General features: G+C 35.6%; 1 protein-coding gene across 4 annotated transcripts in view; it reads right to left on the bottom strand.

Moving 5' to 3' along the window:
• ANKAR (ankyrin and armadillo repeat containing) overlaps positions 1 to 19,588 on the bottom strand; it is a 72,860-nt gene that overhangs the window by 3,592 nt on the left and 49,680 nt on the right. For 3 of the 4 annotated variants that reach the window (XM_063712625.1, XM_024243728.2, XM_054548975.1), the window contains 9 exons: positions 15,903 to 16,144; positions 15,580 to 15,733; positions 15,179 to 15,340; positions 13,381 to 13,487; positions 10,759 to 10,881; positions 6,137 to 6,295; positions 5,290 to 5,407; positions 2,142 to 2,251; positions 188 to 387 (listed from right to left, as the gene is read on the bottom strand). In XM_063712625.1, coding sequence (XP_063568695.1) covers positions 188 to 387; positions 2,142 to 2,251; positions 5,290 to 5,407; positions 6,137 to 6,295; positions 10,759 to 10,881; positions 13,381 to 13,487; positions 15,179 to 15,340; positions 15,580 to 15,733; positions 15,903 to 16,144 — 1,375 coding nt within the window. The remainder of the gene's footprint in view (positions 1 to 187; positions 388 to 2,141; positions 2,252 to 5,289; positions 5,408 to 6,136; positions 6,296 to 10,758; positions 10,882 to 13,380; positions 13,488 to 15,178; positions 15,341 to 15,579; positions 15,734 to 15,902; positions 16,145 to 19,588) is intronic. The other variant, XM_054548976.1, reaches the window with a different exon arrangement.

The raw sequence follows: 19,588 nt of genomic DNA, 5'->3' as shown, positions 1-19,588 counted from the left end.
CAACTCTGGTGCTGAGTTGGAATTAAAACAGGTTTTGGCAATGGTCATTTAGAATAAAGTTTATCCTCTGCTATACAGGAGATATGTTCATATCAACAATAGTTCCTCTTGTTGGATCTTACTAAACCTCATTAAAGTCTCCTCTATCAATGATTTCACTACTGCAACTTCTAACATAGGACCATACCTTAAGGAAGGAAGTCCCACCAGTGTTTGCTGCATTTGAAATTCCTTTAAAAACGCTGGGTTAATACTTGCATCTCTGCTGATATTATTTTTTATACGAATTAACTGATTAGGTTTATTCCTGCATTCTTTTAATAGGATGCGGAAAGCATTTGCATTGTATGTTAAGTAGCCAAGAGCAGAGGAACAAGCTGCGCGAACCTAAATGAAGAAACAATTCTTTCTTAACCAATGGGCTTTGTTCTTAAAATATCTTAATGTTCTAATTAGCTACTTCAGAGGAAAGTCTCTGTAAGGGAGGGAGCAAGTGTGAGCAAATATGTATGCAAACAAATGGCAGTGTATAGATGGAAGCTTAACTGCCATATTTTTACAGAGAGCTGTCAACTGCCATTGACTTCTAGTGGTTGTTCTCAGTCTTAACAGCATTTTAGAACCACCTGGAGTGTTTAAAAAAAAAAAAAAAAAAGCCCGCCAACTAAATCAGAATCCTTTCAGGGTAGAATCTGGGCTTGTGTGTGTGTGTGTGTGTGTGTCAGGTAATTCTAATGTGCCACCAAAGAAAGAACCTTTGAGTTTGAACTAAGGTAGTGGAGTGCAACTCTGACAATGCATTAGCATCACCCATATAACTTTGACAATTATGCCTGGGTTCCATCCCTAGAAACTCTTATTTAATTATTTTGTTTATCATTCTCAAAGGAGTAGGAACAGACACTTCAGAGAATAGCTAAGTGGTACACATAGGAAAGCTGAACTCTTGGTAACAGAAATCTTAGAGAAAGCAACTCATTTATTTATTTATTACTTTAAAAAAATTTTTTTTAACATTCAGACGTTACAAGAGCAACTCACTTTTCCACTGGCAAAAACAGAGAAACAAGCACAAGTATCAGGCCACAGGACTCTAGAAAAAATAGTTCTTTGAAGAAAATACCCTCTGTCTATGACCCATAGGTTGGTCATATGATTAATTAAAGTATGTTCCTGGCCAGTTGTAGGGAATATGATAGTAGCATAAAAAGTTTCATAGAATGAACATATTGGTCTTTATGCTGGCATCCGGTTGCTCTGTATGCTCATATGTCTTCTACACCTTGAACCCTGGACCTGTAGTTCAGCTGCTGGGTGACACCAAAGTTTGTTCGAAACTTGACACCAAGTTTGTTCGAAATGCAAATTCTAGGGCCCACCTCAAATTTATTGGCTCAGAAACTCTAGGAATGGGGCCAAGCAATATAACAGGCCCTCCAGGTGATTCTGATATACCCTAAAGGTGCAGAAACACTGCTTTAGTCCTTAGTGGAAGAGAGTAGGGGAACACTCAGAGGCAAGCCACTGCTGTGACTAGCATGGCCTCTTTCACACACCCTTACATCTAACCCTGCTTGACACATAAGGAAAGCTATCCTATGAATTCCATTTTCATTCATTTCAAATCATAGAAATAACTTAGATCAGAGTCACCAGTTTACATTAGATACTTAGCAAACATTTTAATTATAAATTTCTTTGTCATCAACGTACTTATAGATTGACTCTTAATTCCAGGATTTAAGATGACCTATTTTGTAGGGTTTTGTTTTTGTTTTTTAAGTCAGAAACTAATTTGAACAGGTAGTTCTTTTTAAATCTTTAATTGTAGTTGTTTTATACTGCTTTTGTGATTAAAATCCTAATTTTAAGTCTTAGGGTTAAAACAAATGTATATTTTTATAGGAATTAAAATTGTGGATGGCAGATATGTATGACTAATTAGTATTAGAAAAGTCATGTAATTTTGAGTTAGTAACGAGAACTATATTATATATATAACACAGTCATGTAATTTTGAGTTAGTAATAAGAATTATATCTATAACACAGTCAATCAGTAGAAAAATTAGTCCATAGAAAGAGAGGTAAATTATATTTTTAGCATATTTAATTTTAGAATTAGTTTTTGCTTGTTTTTACCTCTTCTATTCCTGAGTACAAATGATAGCAGAGCCGTTGGATTGTTCCTAATGTGGTAAATGCTTCTGGGATACCAGCTCTAGAATGAGCCAGGCTTGCTATTAAATTCCCTATAAATTAAACAAGAAAAACGCTTGTGTTATTTAATTGATATAAACTTATAATACTTTCATTAATTGCACATAGCACTGAAAAAGGTGTCACAAGACATCTCTGTCAATGAAGCAGCACTGAGAAAAAGCATGCATATGTAAATATAGAATAAACTCCCCAAAATTACAGTTTGGTTTTCTGTCACAAATAGTATAAGTTAAATAGGTTTATGTAAGGGTGGAAAAATTTGAAAATTAGAGGTTTTCTTTCTCCCATATCTTCAGAATATATTTTGTTTTGAAGTTTTTAGGGTTTTAAAAATAACTGTGAACATAATGATTTAATTATCATAAGAAAATTTAGGCCGGGCGTGGTGGCTCACACCTGTAATTCCAGCCCTTTGGGAGGTCGAGGTAGGCAGATCACCTGACTTCGGGAGTTTGAGACCAGCCTGACCAACATGGAGAAACCCCATCTCTACTAAAAATACAAAAATTAGCCGGGCGTGGTGGTACATGCCTGTAATCCCAGCTACTCAGGAGGCTGAGGCAGGAGAATCGCTTGTACCTGGGAGGCAGAAGTTGCGGTGAGCAGAGATCTGCTATTGCACTACAGCCTGGGCAACAAGAGCGAAACTCCGTCTCAAAAAAAAAAAAAAAAATTAATATGTCCTTTTTGCGGTTGAAATGGCTTTGAGTTAAGCCTTATTAATACTTTAAAATCAATCAATGTATTGCTTATTGAGGTTTAAAATCACTGAAGTTTTTACATAAAAAGCCATAAAAAATGATGAGTTCATGTCCTTTGTAGGGACATGGATGAAATTGGAAATCATCATTCTCAGTAAACTATCGCAAGAACAAAAAACCAAACACCGCATATTCTCACTCATAGGTGGGAATTGAACAATGAGAACACATGGACACAGGAAGGGGAACATCACACTTCGGGGACTGTTGTGGGGTGGGGGGAGGGAGGAGGGATAGCATTGGGAGATATACCTAATGCTAAATGACGAGTTGGTGGGTGCAGCGCACCAGCATGGCACATGTATACATATGTAACTTACCTGCACATTGCGCACATGTACCATAAAACCTAAAGTATAATAATAATAATAATAATAATAAAAGAAAAAATAAATAAATAAATAAATAAAAGAAATGTTTTCAGATTTAAAATAATAAAGTGTCCCAATAGTTAAATGTGCAGCTAGCAACTGAATATTATTTCATTTATATTTGTTTGAAGATAAAAATGTATTTTCATATTTCTGTGTGGAGTATGTGGATACTTTATTGAGAAATGACGTGAGTTTTTGTTCTCCTTATATTTTTGTCTGGCCTCTATTATAAGCCAAGAAATTCCTTGTGTTTATTGCCTCAGAATGGGGAAAATTGGTTGTATCATCTAAAGCAAAAATTGTCTAAAGGTAAGCTCTATTTAAAGTTAAAAAGACCCTTTAAAGATGGGAAGTTAGAAATGGAAACAGACCAAGGGAGCAGCTAAGAAAGAGAACTAAAGTTTATAGTTCTCAAAGGAGTAGAGGGAGGAACTCAGGAGAGAATAGCTAAGTGGTATAAATAGGAAAACTGAATTCTTGGTAACAGAAATCAGTTTCCTAAAAACTTCTGTGACATGACTTTCCTAAAAACCATGTCAACTTGACACCAAGCACATCAGTTATTTTACACTATACCTGAGGCCTGAATATCAAGCTTTGCCTGAGATACCCTGGACGTGCATATGACTGGTTGTGGAGTGCAGAGAAAGTCCAGTAATTTCTGAGATTCATTTCTCCTCATCCTGGAGGAATTAATTTAATATTTGAAAGCCAATGTAATATGGCATTTCTTTCCTATAAGAGTTTGTGGAGGCCAGGTGCGGTGGCTCATACCTGTAATCCCAGCACTTTGGGAGGCCGAGGTGGGCGGACCATGAGGTCAAGAGATCGAGACCATCCTGGCCAACATGGTGAAACCCCGTCTCTACTAAAAATACAAAAATTAGCTGGCCTTGGTGGTGCATGCCTGTAGTCCCCAGCTACTCGGGAGGCTGAGGCAGGAGAATCGCTTGAACCTGGGAGGTGGAGGTTACGGTGAGCTGAGATCGCACCACTGCACTCCAGCCTGGCAATAGAGTGAGACTCCGTCTCAAAAAAAAAAAAAAACTGTGGGCGTGTAAACCCACTACAGTTGTTTTTCAGAGTCACAGAATTACTATAACATTGAATTAATAATGTTATTTAGATTAAAACATATTTAATAACTCCTTTAAACTTTTGTTCTAGCTAGTTTCCATCAGAAAGTTTTCATTGCTTCATTTTTCCTTCCTTGCCATGCACATATACTTCATAAACATATAATTCTATGGCATCAAGTAAAGTTTCCTTTAGTGATACATTTTAATTAAAAAACAAATACTTATTTGTTTATATTGGTAGTAGTCACTGCATATTACTCGTTCTGACCCTGCCTTATGTTACTTTAAGAGTGGCATAACAAGTCAATTAAATATTACTGATCACCTATTATGTGTGAGCTGTTGGGTTAGGTCTGCAGTAGACGCAGTTATACAATAGCATTAAATGTGTTGGGAACGCTATGGGACCATCTTGCTTTGCTTTGTTGCACAGCGATGTAAAGAACTTTTCAGTGTTAGCAAAATGTGCACAACTGGACAAAAGGAAACCAGACAGGTACATCTGTGTAAATCTGCCACCACTATTATAAATCAGTTTTTTTATTTTGCTGTTGGTAGTTCATAGTTGAATTCTCATTTATATCTTGGAAAAAAAAGTTAAGGGTTTGAAAAAGTAATTAGGAAAGCAAAAAGTCTGTATTCAGAGTTACTCGGCTTCTGTTTGGGGTACAGAGTAGACACCCATTGTTTTGTGTAGACTTGCTGTGGAATTCCATGTAGATATAAACATAAGTTCGTTCTTTAAACTTGTGGCAGTGTATCAGGTGTATTATTTTATTGTTATTCAGATTACAATAAAATGTTTTTGAAAATAGTTTTATGTGGCTAAAATTAACTTCTAGTCATTTCTTACCTGTCAAGACAATAGTAGAAGTCTGAACTGAATAGAGACTATCAACTAAAATAGTAACACCTCTTGCAGACAAAGTAATATGGTCCATATCTCTAATGACTTCAGCCAATACAACAATCTGAAAACAGAAAAGAAGCACAGAGTCTTTAAACATTTTCTACTCAGCTTCTCTAATTACACGTTTGTAATTTTTTATGTGTTTTTTTATTCTTTTGATACTTCTTAGAAGGGTAAAGGGAGTGTTTAGAGGATTCAATAGAAGCAGCATGTGGTGGTGGGGAGAGTTAGAGTATTTGTCCCTGTCTGGTCATAGCAGTGATCATAGGGGGTACTATTATTCTTCCTACAATGTTTGCAACTTTTGCACCCTTTCAATATGGGTTCATAGAAAATACTTCTCTTAAAGGGCACAGGATAGAAAATGAAGAGAGAGAATAAGACTTCCTAGATACATACAGTTGTTACTAGGTTGAAGGATCAGTGTGATCAACTAAAGATTTGCAGTTAGAAAACCTGTCTTGGATGCTAACATGTTTTTGTACCTATTTACTTTTAATATGGGGGTGATGAAAATAATACTACCTGATTGTCAACCTTACAGGCTTGTTATAAACATCAGATGAGGTATAAAGGCATAAACAAGTGTCTTGTAACTTGTAAAATTCTGTATTAATGAAGAAATCCTCATAGATAATGGAGTTTTTATGAGGTAGAAGGGGCTTATGTGCAAAGTACTAAGTTCTTACAAATAAGTAAACGTTTTTCTGGGCCTCCAAATTGTTGTAATTTTCAAGTTTTCACAAAATGACATATTTATTAATTTGAGGTGTTAATCTCAATTTTATACCTGAAATGCTGCCATTGCCTTCTCAGTTTCAACTGTTGATTCAAGAAAACGTTCAAAAATAGATATGGTCATTATTCCACTTTCCAATATTAAGTATTGTTGAAAGCGATTATTGAAGGCAAAAAGTGTTAATGCATAGCCTGCTCTTAAGCAAATATCCTAAAAATAGGAGAAACATGCATTATAGTGAACTTCATTTATCATGTTACTCAACATAATAGACTTTAAATTCTTGCTCATTAAAATATATTGCATTCTTATCACTGGGAGTAAAATATGACATTACTAGGGAAAAGAGATAACAGTTACTCCAGAATGTTGTAACTTTCAACATTTCAAAGTAGAGTTGATAAATCAAAACTTCCCTTGTATAGCATGTTATCTATTGCATTCCATACATTGTTGGGTATTCCATATCATCTCTTAAATTCATTTGTAAAATTCCACTGTACTATATTTTAAAGAAGAATAGGAGAAAAATAATGTATTCTGAAGAATCACATTTTAACATTCTGAGGCTGGGCAAACAGCAAAAGCTAGTTTCTTCTGTAGAATTAGTCTGCTTGCCAGAGATATATAAGTATGGTAGACCTTACAGAAAGATTCAAAAGATAAAATCTTTTTACTAAATCTTATTTTTAATATTAAAAATTCAATATATTGTATTATTAGTATGTTATTTGAACAATGTATTACACACAGAAAGAACTCATTCATCTTAGTGAATTTTCTTTTCTTTTCTTTTTCTTTTTTTTTGAGACAAAGTCTCCCTCTGTCACCCAGGCTAGAGTGCAGTGGCATGATCTTGGCTCACTGCAATTTCCACCTCCCAGGCTCAAGAAATGCTCCCACTTCAGCCTCCCAAGTAGCTAAGACCAAAGGCGTGTGCCACCACACCTGGCTAATTTTCTGTATTTTTTGTAGAGACAGGGTTTTGCTATGTTGCTCAGGCTAGTCTTGAACTCCTGAGCTCAAGGTGTCTGCTCGCCTTGGCCTCCCAAAGTGCTGGGATTACAGACATGAACCACCACACCCTGCCCTGAATTTTCTTCTGCCACTATTAATCATAATATTAAAATGCTGCATGTACATACTGAAATATTTATAGATAAAATTATATGATCCTTGAAATTTGCATCAAAAATAATTTAGTAGAAGTGAGTAGATGTATAGATGAAATAAGATTGGCCATGAGATGATGACTGCTGAAGCTAGGTGGGAACATTTAGGTTCATTATGCCACCCTGTCATTTTATATAATTTGAAATTTTCCATAATAAAAATCACATACACACACACGCACACACACACAAAAAAAACCCAGTCACCTAGCAATAGGCAAAAAGAAAGGTATTAGGTACAGTCAAAGGCTTGAGAAACTAGGTCTCATTCATAGTCAAAGGGTGGATTAACAGACAGCAAAATAGAACCTAGAGCCAAGTAGGAAAGAGCGGCAATGGGAAATGAACCAAAGGGGCATGCTTTGTGTATCAAGGTCAGATAGAGCGAAGTGAGAGAAATATGCTAAGACTTGACCGATTTCCATTTCTTTTCCATGTAGGGTTCACTCCTGCAGTATCACTGTGGACGTCTACAGTAAATAGTTTAGATTATAAAGTGGCTATTAATGTTTAAAAATGAATCCCATAGTTTGACTGCTCCCACCATGCCAGCTAGTATCAGATACAGGACAAGAACCAAGATGGCTATTCCCAGTTCAGAGGGCTAAAAATTAATCCTTGAGGAAAGACATATTTTTCCATACTTTTTTCCCCCAATGTCAACTGTCTTAAACTCTTTACTTCATATATATTTTCATTTACCTATCTACCAGGGTGGTTATACCCACTGGTTACTTATTGTTACTTTATACCCACTGATTTATGAATGGGAAAAGACTGCCTGTTAATTATGCTCACTAACCTCTCTTCAAAAGTATATTCATAATTAATTAGCCCACATATTTGAGTTAATTAAAAAGAGTAGAATAACAGTAACTAAATTAATGCGACTAATTTTATGTGGCTTGTGAAAATCAATCTCAATGGTCCATTTCATATATTATTCTAGTTTGGTAGCATGAAAATAGTTAAATTATAATTTAAAAACAACACATAACCTATTGCATCTCCATGTAGACAGTATCAGTGTGGCTAGGAGTTATAAGAACCTGGGTTCCTGACTTAATTTTTATTGCATTCCTGTCATTATCCATAAGATAGCTATTCATTCAGTGACACATTTAATGTTGCTGAACATCCCTCCCTCCCCTCTAACTTCTACAACATATCTGTGTAATCTGAAGTCTCCCACTATAGGTTTAATGAAGGACCATAGTCGTTCAGTACTGTCTCTAAAGCCCTAAGAGCACTAATGTGCCTCTGCAGGGCAGGTAGTTTGAGGCAAAATATAGTACAAGAAACCCTAGAGGACTTTTAACTTGCCTTGTGATGAGTGTTAGAATTAAAAATTTTAGCCAAGTCCAGATAAATCCTTTGGTTAAACCTTCTAGTTCTCTAAGATTCCCTACCATTTGTAGAACTGATGCACAAGAATAAATCTATTATAAGCCAAATGCAGGGTCCAGAGAGTGAAGCAGGTGGTAACAAACTGGGAAGGAAGGCAGAATACTTGAGAGTGGAATGTGTAACAAAAGGAAGAAGAAGGGTGCACATGAGGAGTAAGGTAATGGGAGTAAAAGCTAGAAGGAACAGAGTAGAGGGGCAAAAGGTGGCTTAGAGTCAGTCAGACATTCATTTAGTCTCCTCACCCTATTAGTTTCCACATATATATATTTTATATATATATTTTTTACTCTACTGTAAATATATATATATATATATATATTCTCTTTTTTGAGACGGAGTCTAGCTCTGTCACCCAGGCTGGAGTGCAGTGGTGCAATCTCGGCTCACTGCAACCTTCACGACCCGGGTTCAAGTGATTCTCCTGCCTCAGCCTCCCAAGTAGCTAGGACTACAGGCATGTGCCACCACGCCCGGCCAATTTTTGTCTCTTTACTAGAGATGGGGTTTCACCATACTGGCAAGGCTGGTCTCGAACTCCTGGTCTCAAGCGATCTGCCCACCTCGACCTCCCAAAATATTTCCCATATTTTTATAGCAGCATTTCTCTTTTGTGTACCACAATAGAATAAAATTTTATATTAAAAAAATAACATGACTTCATTCCCACCCACCTCCTGACCCTCCTTGATCCCTCTAAAACCTTACAGAACTGAGAGAAACATCATTGGCAATTTTCTTCCTGGTTGTGAAATGCCCTGTAGAAAATAGCTCTCATTTCGTTAGGGTAGTGCTGTTGAAAGTGTGGCCCGTGGACCAGTGACAGTCCACAAAATCATTAACAGTGGGATAACAAAACTGAGAATAAACATTGAAAAGAAACAAATCTTCTTTATAGTTGAATACCAACTAATAAACGTAGAAGGAAGAAGGGAATTTTTTTAATTGCCCTTAGGCAAATGTTACATTTTTTATTGTTGCATCAATGGATGCTAAGATTGGTGAGCAAAAGTGTGATGCAAGACAAAATATTTGCATAATCTCAAAGTGTCTCACCTTAAGATACTTATTAACTCCAAAAGGAAAAACAGTGAGTGAAGAACTATGGCAGACCCCATTTTAACCAAGTAATCAAAATTAAGATTACCAGTAAAATACATCAACATTATATACCTCATGCTATGATGTACTGGGAAGGTGAGTGAAGAAGACCACATCACTTCTGTGATATTCTTGCCAAAAGGTGTAACTTCAATTGAATTAGGGGAAAACATCAAAGTCAAATTGAGGGATATTCTATAAAATAACTGGCCTGGATTCATCAAAAATGTCAAAATCATGAAAGACATGAAATCATGAAAAACAAAGAAGGGCTGAGCTTCACAAACTGGAGGCTAAAGAGACAAGACATTTAGATGTAATGTGAGACCCTGGATTAGATTCTGGAACAAAAGTAGACATTGAAAAAAATAAAAATAATTTTTTAAATTAAAAAAATATAAAAACAAAACCAAAAAAGGGACATTGCTGAGAAAACTGGCAAAATTTAAATAAGGTGTGCAAATTAGTTAATAGTATTGTATCAGTGTTAATGTTCTAGTTGACATTTGGGAAAACTAGATGAAGGATATACCAGAATACTGGTTTTACAAATTTTTGGAAAGTCTAAGATTATTTCAAAATTTTTAAAGTTAAAAAAAAATTATCCTTCCATAATAGATTGCTGGGAAAAAGCTATTTCTTCATCACAAATAGTTTGAGAAGCACCACTTTAGCGTATTGGATAAGTGAATGACTGAGGGCTGAAAGGGCATAAAATTATTTTAAAGCTTTGATTTGGGACATAAGAGATTTGTTTTTTGACTCATCACCAAACATTAAAATTACTGCATTTCAACGATGAAGTGGGACAACTCAGAAAAATATGGAGCTGTATTATTACATCATTACAAACTAACGACCTACAAAGAGATCTTTTACATGTCTTTTCTTAAATAATACATTGAATATTGCCATGAAGAAGACTTGATAATTTGAAGATATGGTATAAAAACCACTTTTTTCAAAATGAACCTCAATATTTTGTAAAGGTATTACCTTTTCTGTTGAGTGAAGAAGATAAAGGACATCAGCATACTCAAATCCTTCATTTTCATGTAAGTCTTTCTGTAACACATCATTCCCTAGGACAATGCATGCCAAGGAAAATGCCACTTCAACCTAAACATGTGGTTTTCAGAAATTACTTTTCAATTATGCTTTATGAAATTACACATTTCATTGTGCAGGCATTTATATAGAATACATTGTGGAAAAATACTATAAAATCTGCTAAAATATAATCCATTGATTCCAGTTATCTTACTAGTGAAAGAACTGCACTTACAACTCCCTCATAATTTTTAATAGCTGAGAAAATATCCCTTCTGTGTTCAGGGACCAACTACAGAGCTCCATTTGAGGGCACTGGAGAAAGGAACAAGGGCCAGCAGAGCATGTAAGGAGGTATTATCCTAAGTGCATAGTTGTATCCCTTCCATATTAAAAAAAAAGTTCTTTTAATTTTTTGACATGGATTAAAAAGCTATTTTGAACTGCTTGTTAACTACTGACCATTGAGTTGTAAGGCTTTAATGCAGCACCTTTTTTTTTTTTTTTTTTTTTTTTTAGATGGAGTCTTGCTTTGTCGCCCAGGCTGGAGTACAATGGCATGATCTTAGCTCACTGCAACCTCCACCTCCTGGGTTCAAGCGATTCTCCTGCCCCAGCCTCCCGAGTAGCTGGGATTACAGGCGCACACTACAATGCCCAGCTAATTTTTTGTATCTTTAGCAGAGACAGGGCTTCACCATGTTGGCCAGGCTGGCCTCGAACTCCTGACCTCATGATCCGCCCACGTTGGCCTCCTAAAGTGCTGGGATTACAGGCGTGAGCCAAAGCACCTGGCCTGCAGCACCTATTAATTTAAGCAAAACTTTGGGGACTAGTACTAAGAAACAGTACTACTATTTTTTCCTCCTCTAGTTCTGGAACCATTTAATGTACATTCTGAAGCCCATTAGGAAAATGAACTTTGCATATTATTGGGACTCAGTAGATAAGTTTTTAAAGTGCTATACTATGCATTTCTATGAAAAACATTATTAATTTGAAAAGTATGATTATTGAATTATTGCAAAATGTTTTATCCATTATAGAATCTTTTGAGAAAAAGTATTGAAATGTATTTATGTTCTATTTAAACAAGTTTCAAAATTCATTGAAAATAAGTACTGAAATATAGATGGATACATTTTTTATGATAAGACACACATTTGTTAAAAGAATGCACCAGATGTGGTGGCTAATGCCCGTAATCCCATCACTTTGGAAGCCAAGGTGGAGGATCTCTTGAGCCCAGGAGTTCAAGAACAGCCTGGGCAAAATGGTGAAACTCCATCTCCAACAAAAATACAAAAAATTAGCCAGGCATGGTGGCACACTCCTGTAGTCACAGCTACTCAGGAGGCTGAGGTGGGAGGATCACTGTAGCCTGGGAGGCAGAGGCTGCAGTGAGCCAAGATTGCACTACTGCACTCTAGCCTGGCTGACAGTGAGAGACCCCATCTCAATTTAAACAAAAAATTAAATAAATAAATAAAGATTAAAAAAAGAAACAGCCTGGGTGCAGTGGCTCACACCTTAATCCCAGCACTTTGGGAGGCCGAGGCGGGCAGATCACTTGAGGTCAGGAATTCAAGACCAGCCTGGCCACATGGTGAAACCCTGTCTCTACAAAAATACAAAAATTAGCCAAGCGTTGTGGTGCACACCTGTAATCCCAGCTACTCAGGAGGCTGAGGCAGGAGAATCACTTGAACCCAGGAGGTGGAGGTTGCAGTGAGCTGAGATGGCACCACTGCACTCCAGCCTGGGCAACAGAGCGAGATTCTGTCTCAAAAAAAAAAAAGAAAAAGAAACAGAAACAATGCTATTTACTTAGATATTGTCCTCCTATGTTATTTCTATTTTCTCATCTCCAGTAGCGCGCATATCAAATTTTGAAAACAAAATATTTTTTTGCTGTTATAATTTCTTGCCTGGCCATCTATAGATGTCCTGAATTTCTAAAGCCTGGGTAAGAGTATTTGAATGGATGTAAATGTCATTTTATTAAAGACATTTTAGTAGAAGTAAATGGAAGACTGAATGACTCTTCAACAACTCACAATAATTCTTTGTAATGTCCAGCCTTGAGAAAACTATTACCTCCAGCCAACAGAGGCTGCTTGGCAGAAGGCAGGGCTGGTTTCAAGTGTAGTACTGACAAGATTCACTAATATTTGAGAAATATTCCCATATAAGTCACACATTCCCACTATCCCTGCCCAGTTTTAGCAACTGATGTCTGGGGAGGTAGAAAAGAACTTTTGTGAATAAATAATCAAATATCTGAGGAAAATCTTATTTGAAGAGTAAAAACATAAGATTTTCTTGCCATATTTGAAGAAACCCTATTTTAATAAAATTTACTAGTATCTTATGGTTTGAAGCAACCTTTTTAAAACTTCTAGGATTTTGTTTATTTTTATTTTTGGCTTATTTCTCCAAGAAAAATAGGATTAGTTTAAAAGATTAAATATTTTTATGTTTATGAACTTGAATAAAGATACAAAATTTTCTTAAAATTATATTTCTGTTAATTTTTACCATATCAGAAAACAATGTAAACCTTTATACCTTAATGTTAGGAGAAGGGTGATTTCTTAGTAGTTGGATAAGTACTGGAAAGGCATTTTCATCTACAACAAATTGTTGACTGACAGGATTGCTTGTATGGGCTACACCTGTAAGAGTCCACGCCAATGAGGTAATATTTTTTTCCATCTTACAAATGGTAAAGTCAAACATAGCTTGATATTTTGGGTTGACAAAGCATTCTAAGGTAATACAGTTAGTAAATTACAAAAGGGTATGCTATACTGACACTATTTTAATAGTCCTGAATTAATTTTTTAAAAGACAAAGTGAATAAACATGGAGACCTTATTAGAATTGTGAGTGGCTTCCTAAAAGTCACAAAGCAAAGGAAATTAGAAATATTATACTACCAAGGAATAATAATAGCTATCATTTATTGAAGAAATATTATGTGCGAGGTACTTAAGTTCATAATTCTGTTGTTTTCTATAAAAAGTTTACTTCTACAAAAATGACTAGAGTAAATCACCAAGTTAAAATTTCTTGGTTTCTTAAATTATACATGCTAACAAGATAATCTTACTATGTCTCTTTATAACATACTACTTTAAATTGCAGGCCTAAACTCACCAGAGAAACTCAACTCTCTCTTTTTTTTCCACTCCTTGCAATTTCCTGTTGAGAAACTCATTTCTTTCTAGTGAACACGGACAAAGAATTTTAACTCTGTTCTTTTGCTAATATTAAATGTCACAATAAATATACAGTGGGTTTATATAAATGGGTTAACCCTAAATAAATGGGTTAAATATAAGATTGAGCCTCTCAGTGAACAATGAAGAGAAGTCACCTACATATTGTATCTAGGGAAGTCTGAAGGAAAAAAGAACACCTTTGTCCCCACAAACCCCCCACCCGCACCACACACACACACACACACACACACACACACACACACACGCACGCACGCACAGCTGATGTGGACAGATTTGAAATGAACTAATGAGAAGAAATTTGATTATGTGCGTGTATATTTATATCAGGCAACCTTGCATATATATTATCATTTACTAGAACTTTAGAAATAACTGTAATTTATGTCAGAGTCTCTGGCCAAAAAAAAAAGAAACATCTTCTCTGGCTGATTATCTTGGAATTGTGAATGAGTTTCTGCAAGAAACTTTTGGCAAGCAAAGAGAAAAAAATGTGAGAATCAATTCCTATTATACTTCATTCAGCTGGACTATTTTTGAGGAAATTCAGTGATCTAGAAATAAAGATTTTTCCTCTTGTTTGCAAGAAGCAGTCTACAGTCAGCACCCTGCATTCATCAAGGTCAGCAAGAACCCAAATTTTAACTTTTGATGGTTCACAACTGACAGTTCCACATTTTCTCAGGTACCCCAAAATGTCAATTCCTTTGCAATGAATTCTATGTTATATAAACAAATGATCATTACAGAGACATTCAAGAATGTGCTCCAGCATTAGAAACTCTTCTATATCTTCAAAAACATATAGTTCTTGAGATTCAAAAGAAATATTTTTCTCTTAAAAAAGAGATTGCTTTCAGTCAAAATAGTCAAGGCTTATTGTCCTAATTTTCCTTTCTAGCCATTGTTCAAGAGCAAGACTGATATAAGATTCTTAATTATACCACTTTTACTGACCAAGTTCTTAGACAAATTTTAAAAGTTGTAATAGTCTTTTATACATTAAATACCATTTAGGGCTCAAACAGTGGGGATAGAGAAGAAGAGAGATTAATTTCCACTTCTCTGCCCAATCTGTTCTTGTTCTTACAGATATTTAAGAAATTGAGAATAAGTATACAAACCAATACAAATGGATCCCACTGCTCTGATGACACTGAGAAGTGTGCCTTCAGCGATCGTACTAATTCTTAGTAAGCGAACCAATGGTGCAATTCCATTCCCTTCACATATTTGATTTTGATGCATCCTGCTGTCCTTACTTAGAGCTATGACAGCTTCACCTCCTGATAAAGAAAAGCAAGATACATGTATGATACTCCAGTGCCCTGTTCTACATTATGCAGAGGACACGGTGGCTCACACTTGTACTCCCAGCTACTTGGGAGGCTGAGGCAGGAGGATCACTTGAGCCCAGGGGTTTGAGGCTGCAGTGAGCTATAATTGTGCCACTGCACACCAGGCTGGGCAACAGAGCAGGATCCTGTCTCTAAAAAATAAAAATAAAATAAGGAAAATAACTTACCAACATACTGCATTTTAGCTGATGGTGACAAAAGCATATTTATTATAAAGCCGTATCCAATTTGTTCTGCCATATATTTTTGTTGTTTTAGTGTTTGTCCTGCCAAGGCCCAAAGTGCAACGGCTCCTTGTTCCTTAACATCTATTTGAAATGCCTATTTTTAAAAATATTTCGTTAATTCAGTGAACATTTATTGAACACTTTAGGAATGTGTATTTTATAAAATGTTTATTCTACAATTGGTTTAGTTTTTCTATTCACTTAACAATTCAAAATAGAATACATCATCTAAGAAAAATGACCAGTAATCATAAAATTCCTACCTTTAGGAGTTTTAAAAGATATTTAGTTAACGATTTTTCCAGAAATGCTTTCTGTATAAGAGCGTTGTGACTTGCCAGTGATTCCACAGCCATTGCACCTTTCATTTGGACACTAATTTGTTTCCCTTTAAAAAGAGCCACCAGAGGAGGAATCGCTCCCTCCATAGCTATAGCATCCTGAATTTCCTTATTGTCACGCCCAACCTCAGCAATTGCAGCAGAAGATACAGCCTTCAACACATCTTCAAAGGAATTTAAGAACAAGTTAAATCAACCTTATGAAAAATAAGAATATCAAAGTGCAGCATATCATTAGTTTCCCATATTATAAAATCAAATTTATAAAAAGCTTAGAGAAAATAAAGAAAAATAGAAATAAACAAAACTGGCTAGATTTACCACTTAAACACAATCAAACATTTGGCATAATCTCATGTACTATTTCTTATGAAGACAGATTTAGATAGTTATAGATGTATTTGATATAGTTGTATTTTAAAACAATAGCCTGCATTTTTACTTACAATTAAAACATTCCCTCCCCACCACCCTGTTTTTTTTTTTTTTTTTTGAGACAAGGTTTGGCTCTATCACCCAGGCTGGAGTGCAGTGGTGTGTGTGATCTCAGCTCACTACAACCTCTACCATCCTCCCACCTCAGCCTCCTGAGTAGCTGGGACTACAGGTGTGCACCACCACACCCGGCTAACTTTTGTGTTTTTTGTAGAGGAATTACCAGAATAACTCAGTACATCTCAGTAAACTGCTTATCAAAAATAATAATAGCATCTTAGCCTTCCATAATCAGAGTTCAAAAGTATCAATCTTACTGTATTTGAGTATGAGTATTATCATTAAAAATAAATACGTAAACTTTGCTAATTTGATAGCTGTCTCATTTTGTTTTGTATTTTTGGTACTGGTAATTCTAAACATTCTCCTATATTCTTTTAACCAGTTACACTGTGTTTTTTTGAGTATGGGTATTATCATTAAAAATAAATACATCAACTTTGCTCAAATTTGATAGACAAAAATGCTGTCTCATCTTGTTTTGCATTTTTGGTATTGGTGAGTCTAAACATTTTCCTATATTTTAACAAGTTGCATTTTTTTAACTTATAGAAAAGTTGTAAGAATAAGTCAGAGAATTCCTGTATACCTTTACCTGGATTTATAAATTTTTAATATATTGCCATATTGGTTTTTCTATCCATTTATCTATATAATTTACTTTTCTAAATTTGAGGGTATGTTGCATGCATACATCATGGCCTTTTATCTCTTTAATACTCTAGTGTGTATTTACTAAAAACAAGCCTATCCTTTTATGTAACTACAAGGCAATTAGTAGATGCAGTACTTTAATCATATTGTGTCGATTTTCCTAGTAATGTCCTTTATCACATTTACTTTCTTCCAGTACAGGATCCAGACCAGGACCATGTATTGCACTTAGTTATGTCTCTTTAGTGTTCTATTATCTGGAAACTTTTCTCAGGGGTTTTTTGGTCTCTTATGACACAGACATTTTTAATGAATATGGGTCATTTAGTTTAGAGAATTTTCCTCAATTTGGGTTTGTTTGATGTTTCCTCATGACTCAAGATATGCATCTCCATCCAGAATATTTTTAAAGTGACATTATGGCTTGGGTGCAGTGGTGCATGCCTGTAATCCCAGCTATGCAGGAGGCTAAGGTGGGAGGACTGCTTGAGCCCAGGGGTTCAAGATCAGCCCGGGCAACATAGCAACCTCATTTCAAAAAAAAAGTGACATTATGTTCTGGGGATATCCTCTGTGGAGTTATATAATGTCCATCTATTCCTCATTGGTGATGTTAATTTTGATCACTCAGTTTCTCTACTGTATAGTTGCTATTTTCCCTCTTGCAACTAACAAGGAGCAAAACACTTTAAGACCATGTAAATATCAAAATTTGCCCCCAAGATTTAGCAACCATTTATAATTTTTGCCTGAACCAATCTTTACTACGCTGTTTGCAAAATACTAATTTTCCAAATCTACCACCCCTTCACATTTGTCAGTTGACATTCTGCTATAAGGAAGAGCCCTACCTTATTCTCTATTTATTTGTTTCCTTGTTTATCCAGTTGTTATCAGGATGAGGGCACAGGCTCCTATTTTATTCAACCCTTTAATTTTCTTTTCTTTTCTTTTCTTTTTTGAGACAAGGTCTCGCTCTGTCACCCAGGCTGGAATGCAATGACACGAACTCAGCTCACTGCAACCTCTGCCTCCCAGGCTCAAGCGATCCTCCCACCTCAGCCTCCCAAGTAGCTGGGAATACAGGCGTGTGCCACCATGCCCAGCTAATTTTTGCATTTTTAGTAGAAATGAGGTTTTGCCATGTTGCCCAGGCTGGTGTTGAACTCATGAGCTCAAGCTATTTGCCCGTCTTGGCCCCGCAAAGTGCTGGGATTATAGGCATGAGCCACTGTGCCCGGTGTACTTTCTTATTTATGTTGGTACTCAAAATTGTCTAAGATTTGGCCAGTGGGAGCCCTTTCAGGTTGTCTTTGTGTCCTATAGATATGCCTATAGCTATAGATAGTAAAAAAGAGGATTTTATTACTTTCTGTCACCATATGATGATGTTCCTGACTCACTATATACCTTCTCTGCCCCTACCCTGAAATCAACTATTTCTCCAAGAAGCTCTGGTTCCTTTTAATGAGGGATGGTATTTAGAAACCAAGATTTGGGTGCTCGGTATGCTCATTGCTACTGGAATATCACTGCTTCTGGATCATATATATATGTGTGTGTGTGTGTGTGTGTGTGTGTTGTATAAATCCATATATATAAAATATGTATATGTGTATACACACACAGTCATACATACACACATACATTTCCAATTCCAATCCAATCCCACAGGGTTTATTGTTTTCCTACATTCTGCACATTTCTTTGCACAGTAAGAATCCAATAATATCAACACATTTATTCATTTCTTTAGTCCTACAGTACTTATCATATGGGTTCAGAATTGTTCTACCCATATCATTATGACATACAAGCTCACTAAGAAGAACTCAAAATCTGTGTGTAGTTTGTTTTGTGTTTACCCTTAGAAAGATGGTATATAATGCACTGTGTTTAAAATTATTTGTATTCATTTTTTCTTTTCTTTTTAAATCTAGTTATACAATTTATTTCAGTTTTCATTTCCCCCAGCCTTGTAGATTTAATTTTTTTATTATGTAGAATATCAATATATTTCCAAAAGCAAAACTAAATAGAAAAGTGTTTGTGCATTCATGTAGCTAACTATATCCTTTAGATGCTCTATAATCCAGCATTTGTTTTTTCATATACTATCAAGGTTAATTATCTCTCTATTAAGGCCTTATTGTTCATACCAACTTCTATACCCACTTTATATCAATTTATGTCAAACATATTAACTATTTTTATTGTTATGAGTATTTTCTTCATTTAATCATCGAATCATTTATTTAATGCATATTTATTGAATAGCTATGTGCTAGACACTGTCCCAGGCACTAGGGAAATAATGGTGAACCAACAAAACAAGGTCCTTGACCTTGTCGAACAAAAGGAAAGGCCAGAGTAAAGAACAAAGCAATAAGTTCAATATTATTTGAGAGTAATATCAGAGAAAAAGGGAGTGACAGGAAGGTCATTTCCTCTTGAAGTAG

The sequence above is a fragment of the Pongo abelii genome, chromosome 11 (genome assembly GCF_028885655.2).
Source record: "Pongo abelii isolate AG06213 chromosome 11, NHGRI_mPonAbe1-v2.0_pri, whole genome shotgun sequence".
Taxonomy (NCBI): domain Eukaryota; kingdom Metazoa; phylum Chordata; class Mammalia; order Primates; family Hominidae; genus Pongo; species Pongo abelii.
Note: the sequence above shows the minus strand (reverse complement) of the source record. Positions and strands in the feature narration are given on the sequence as shown.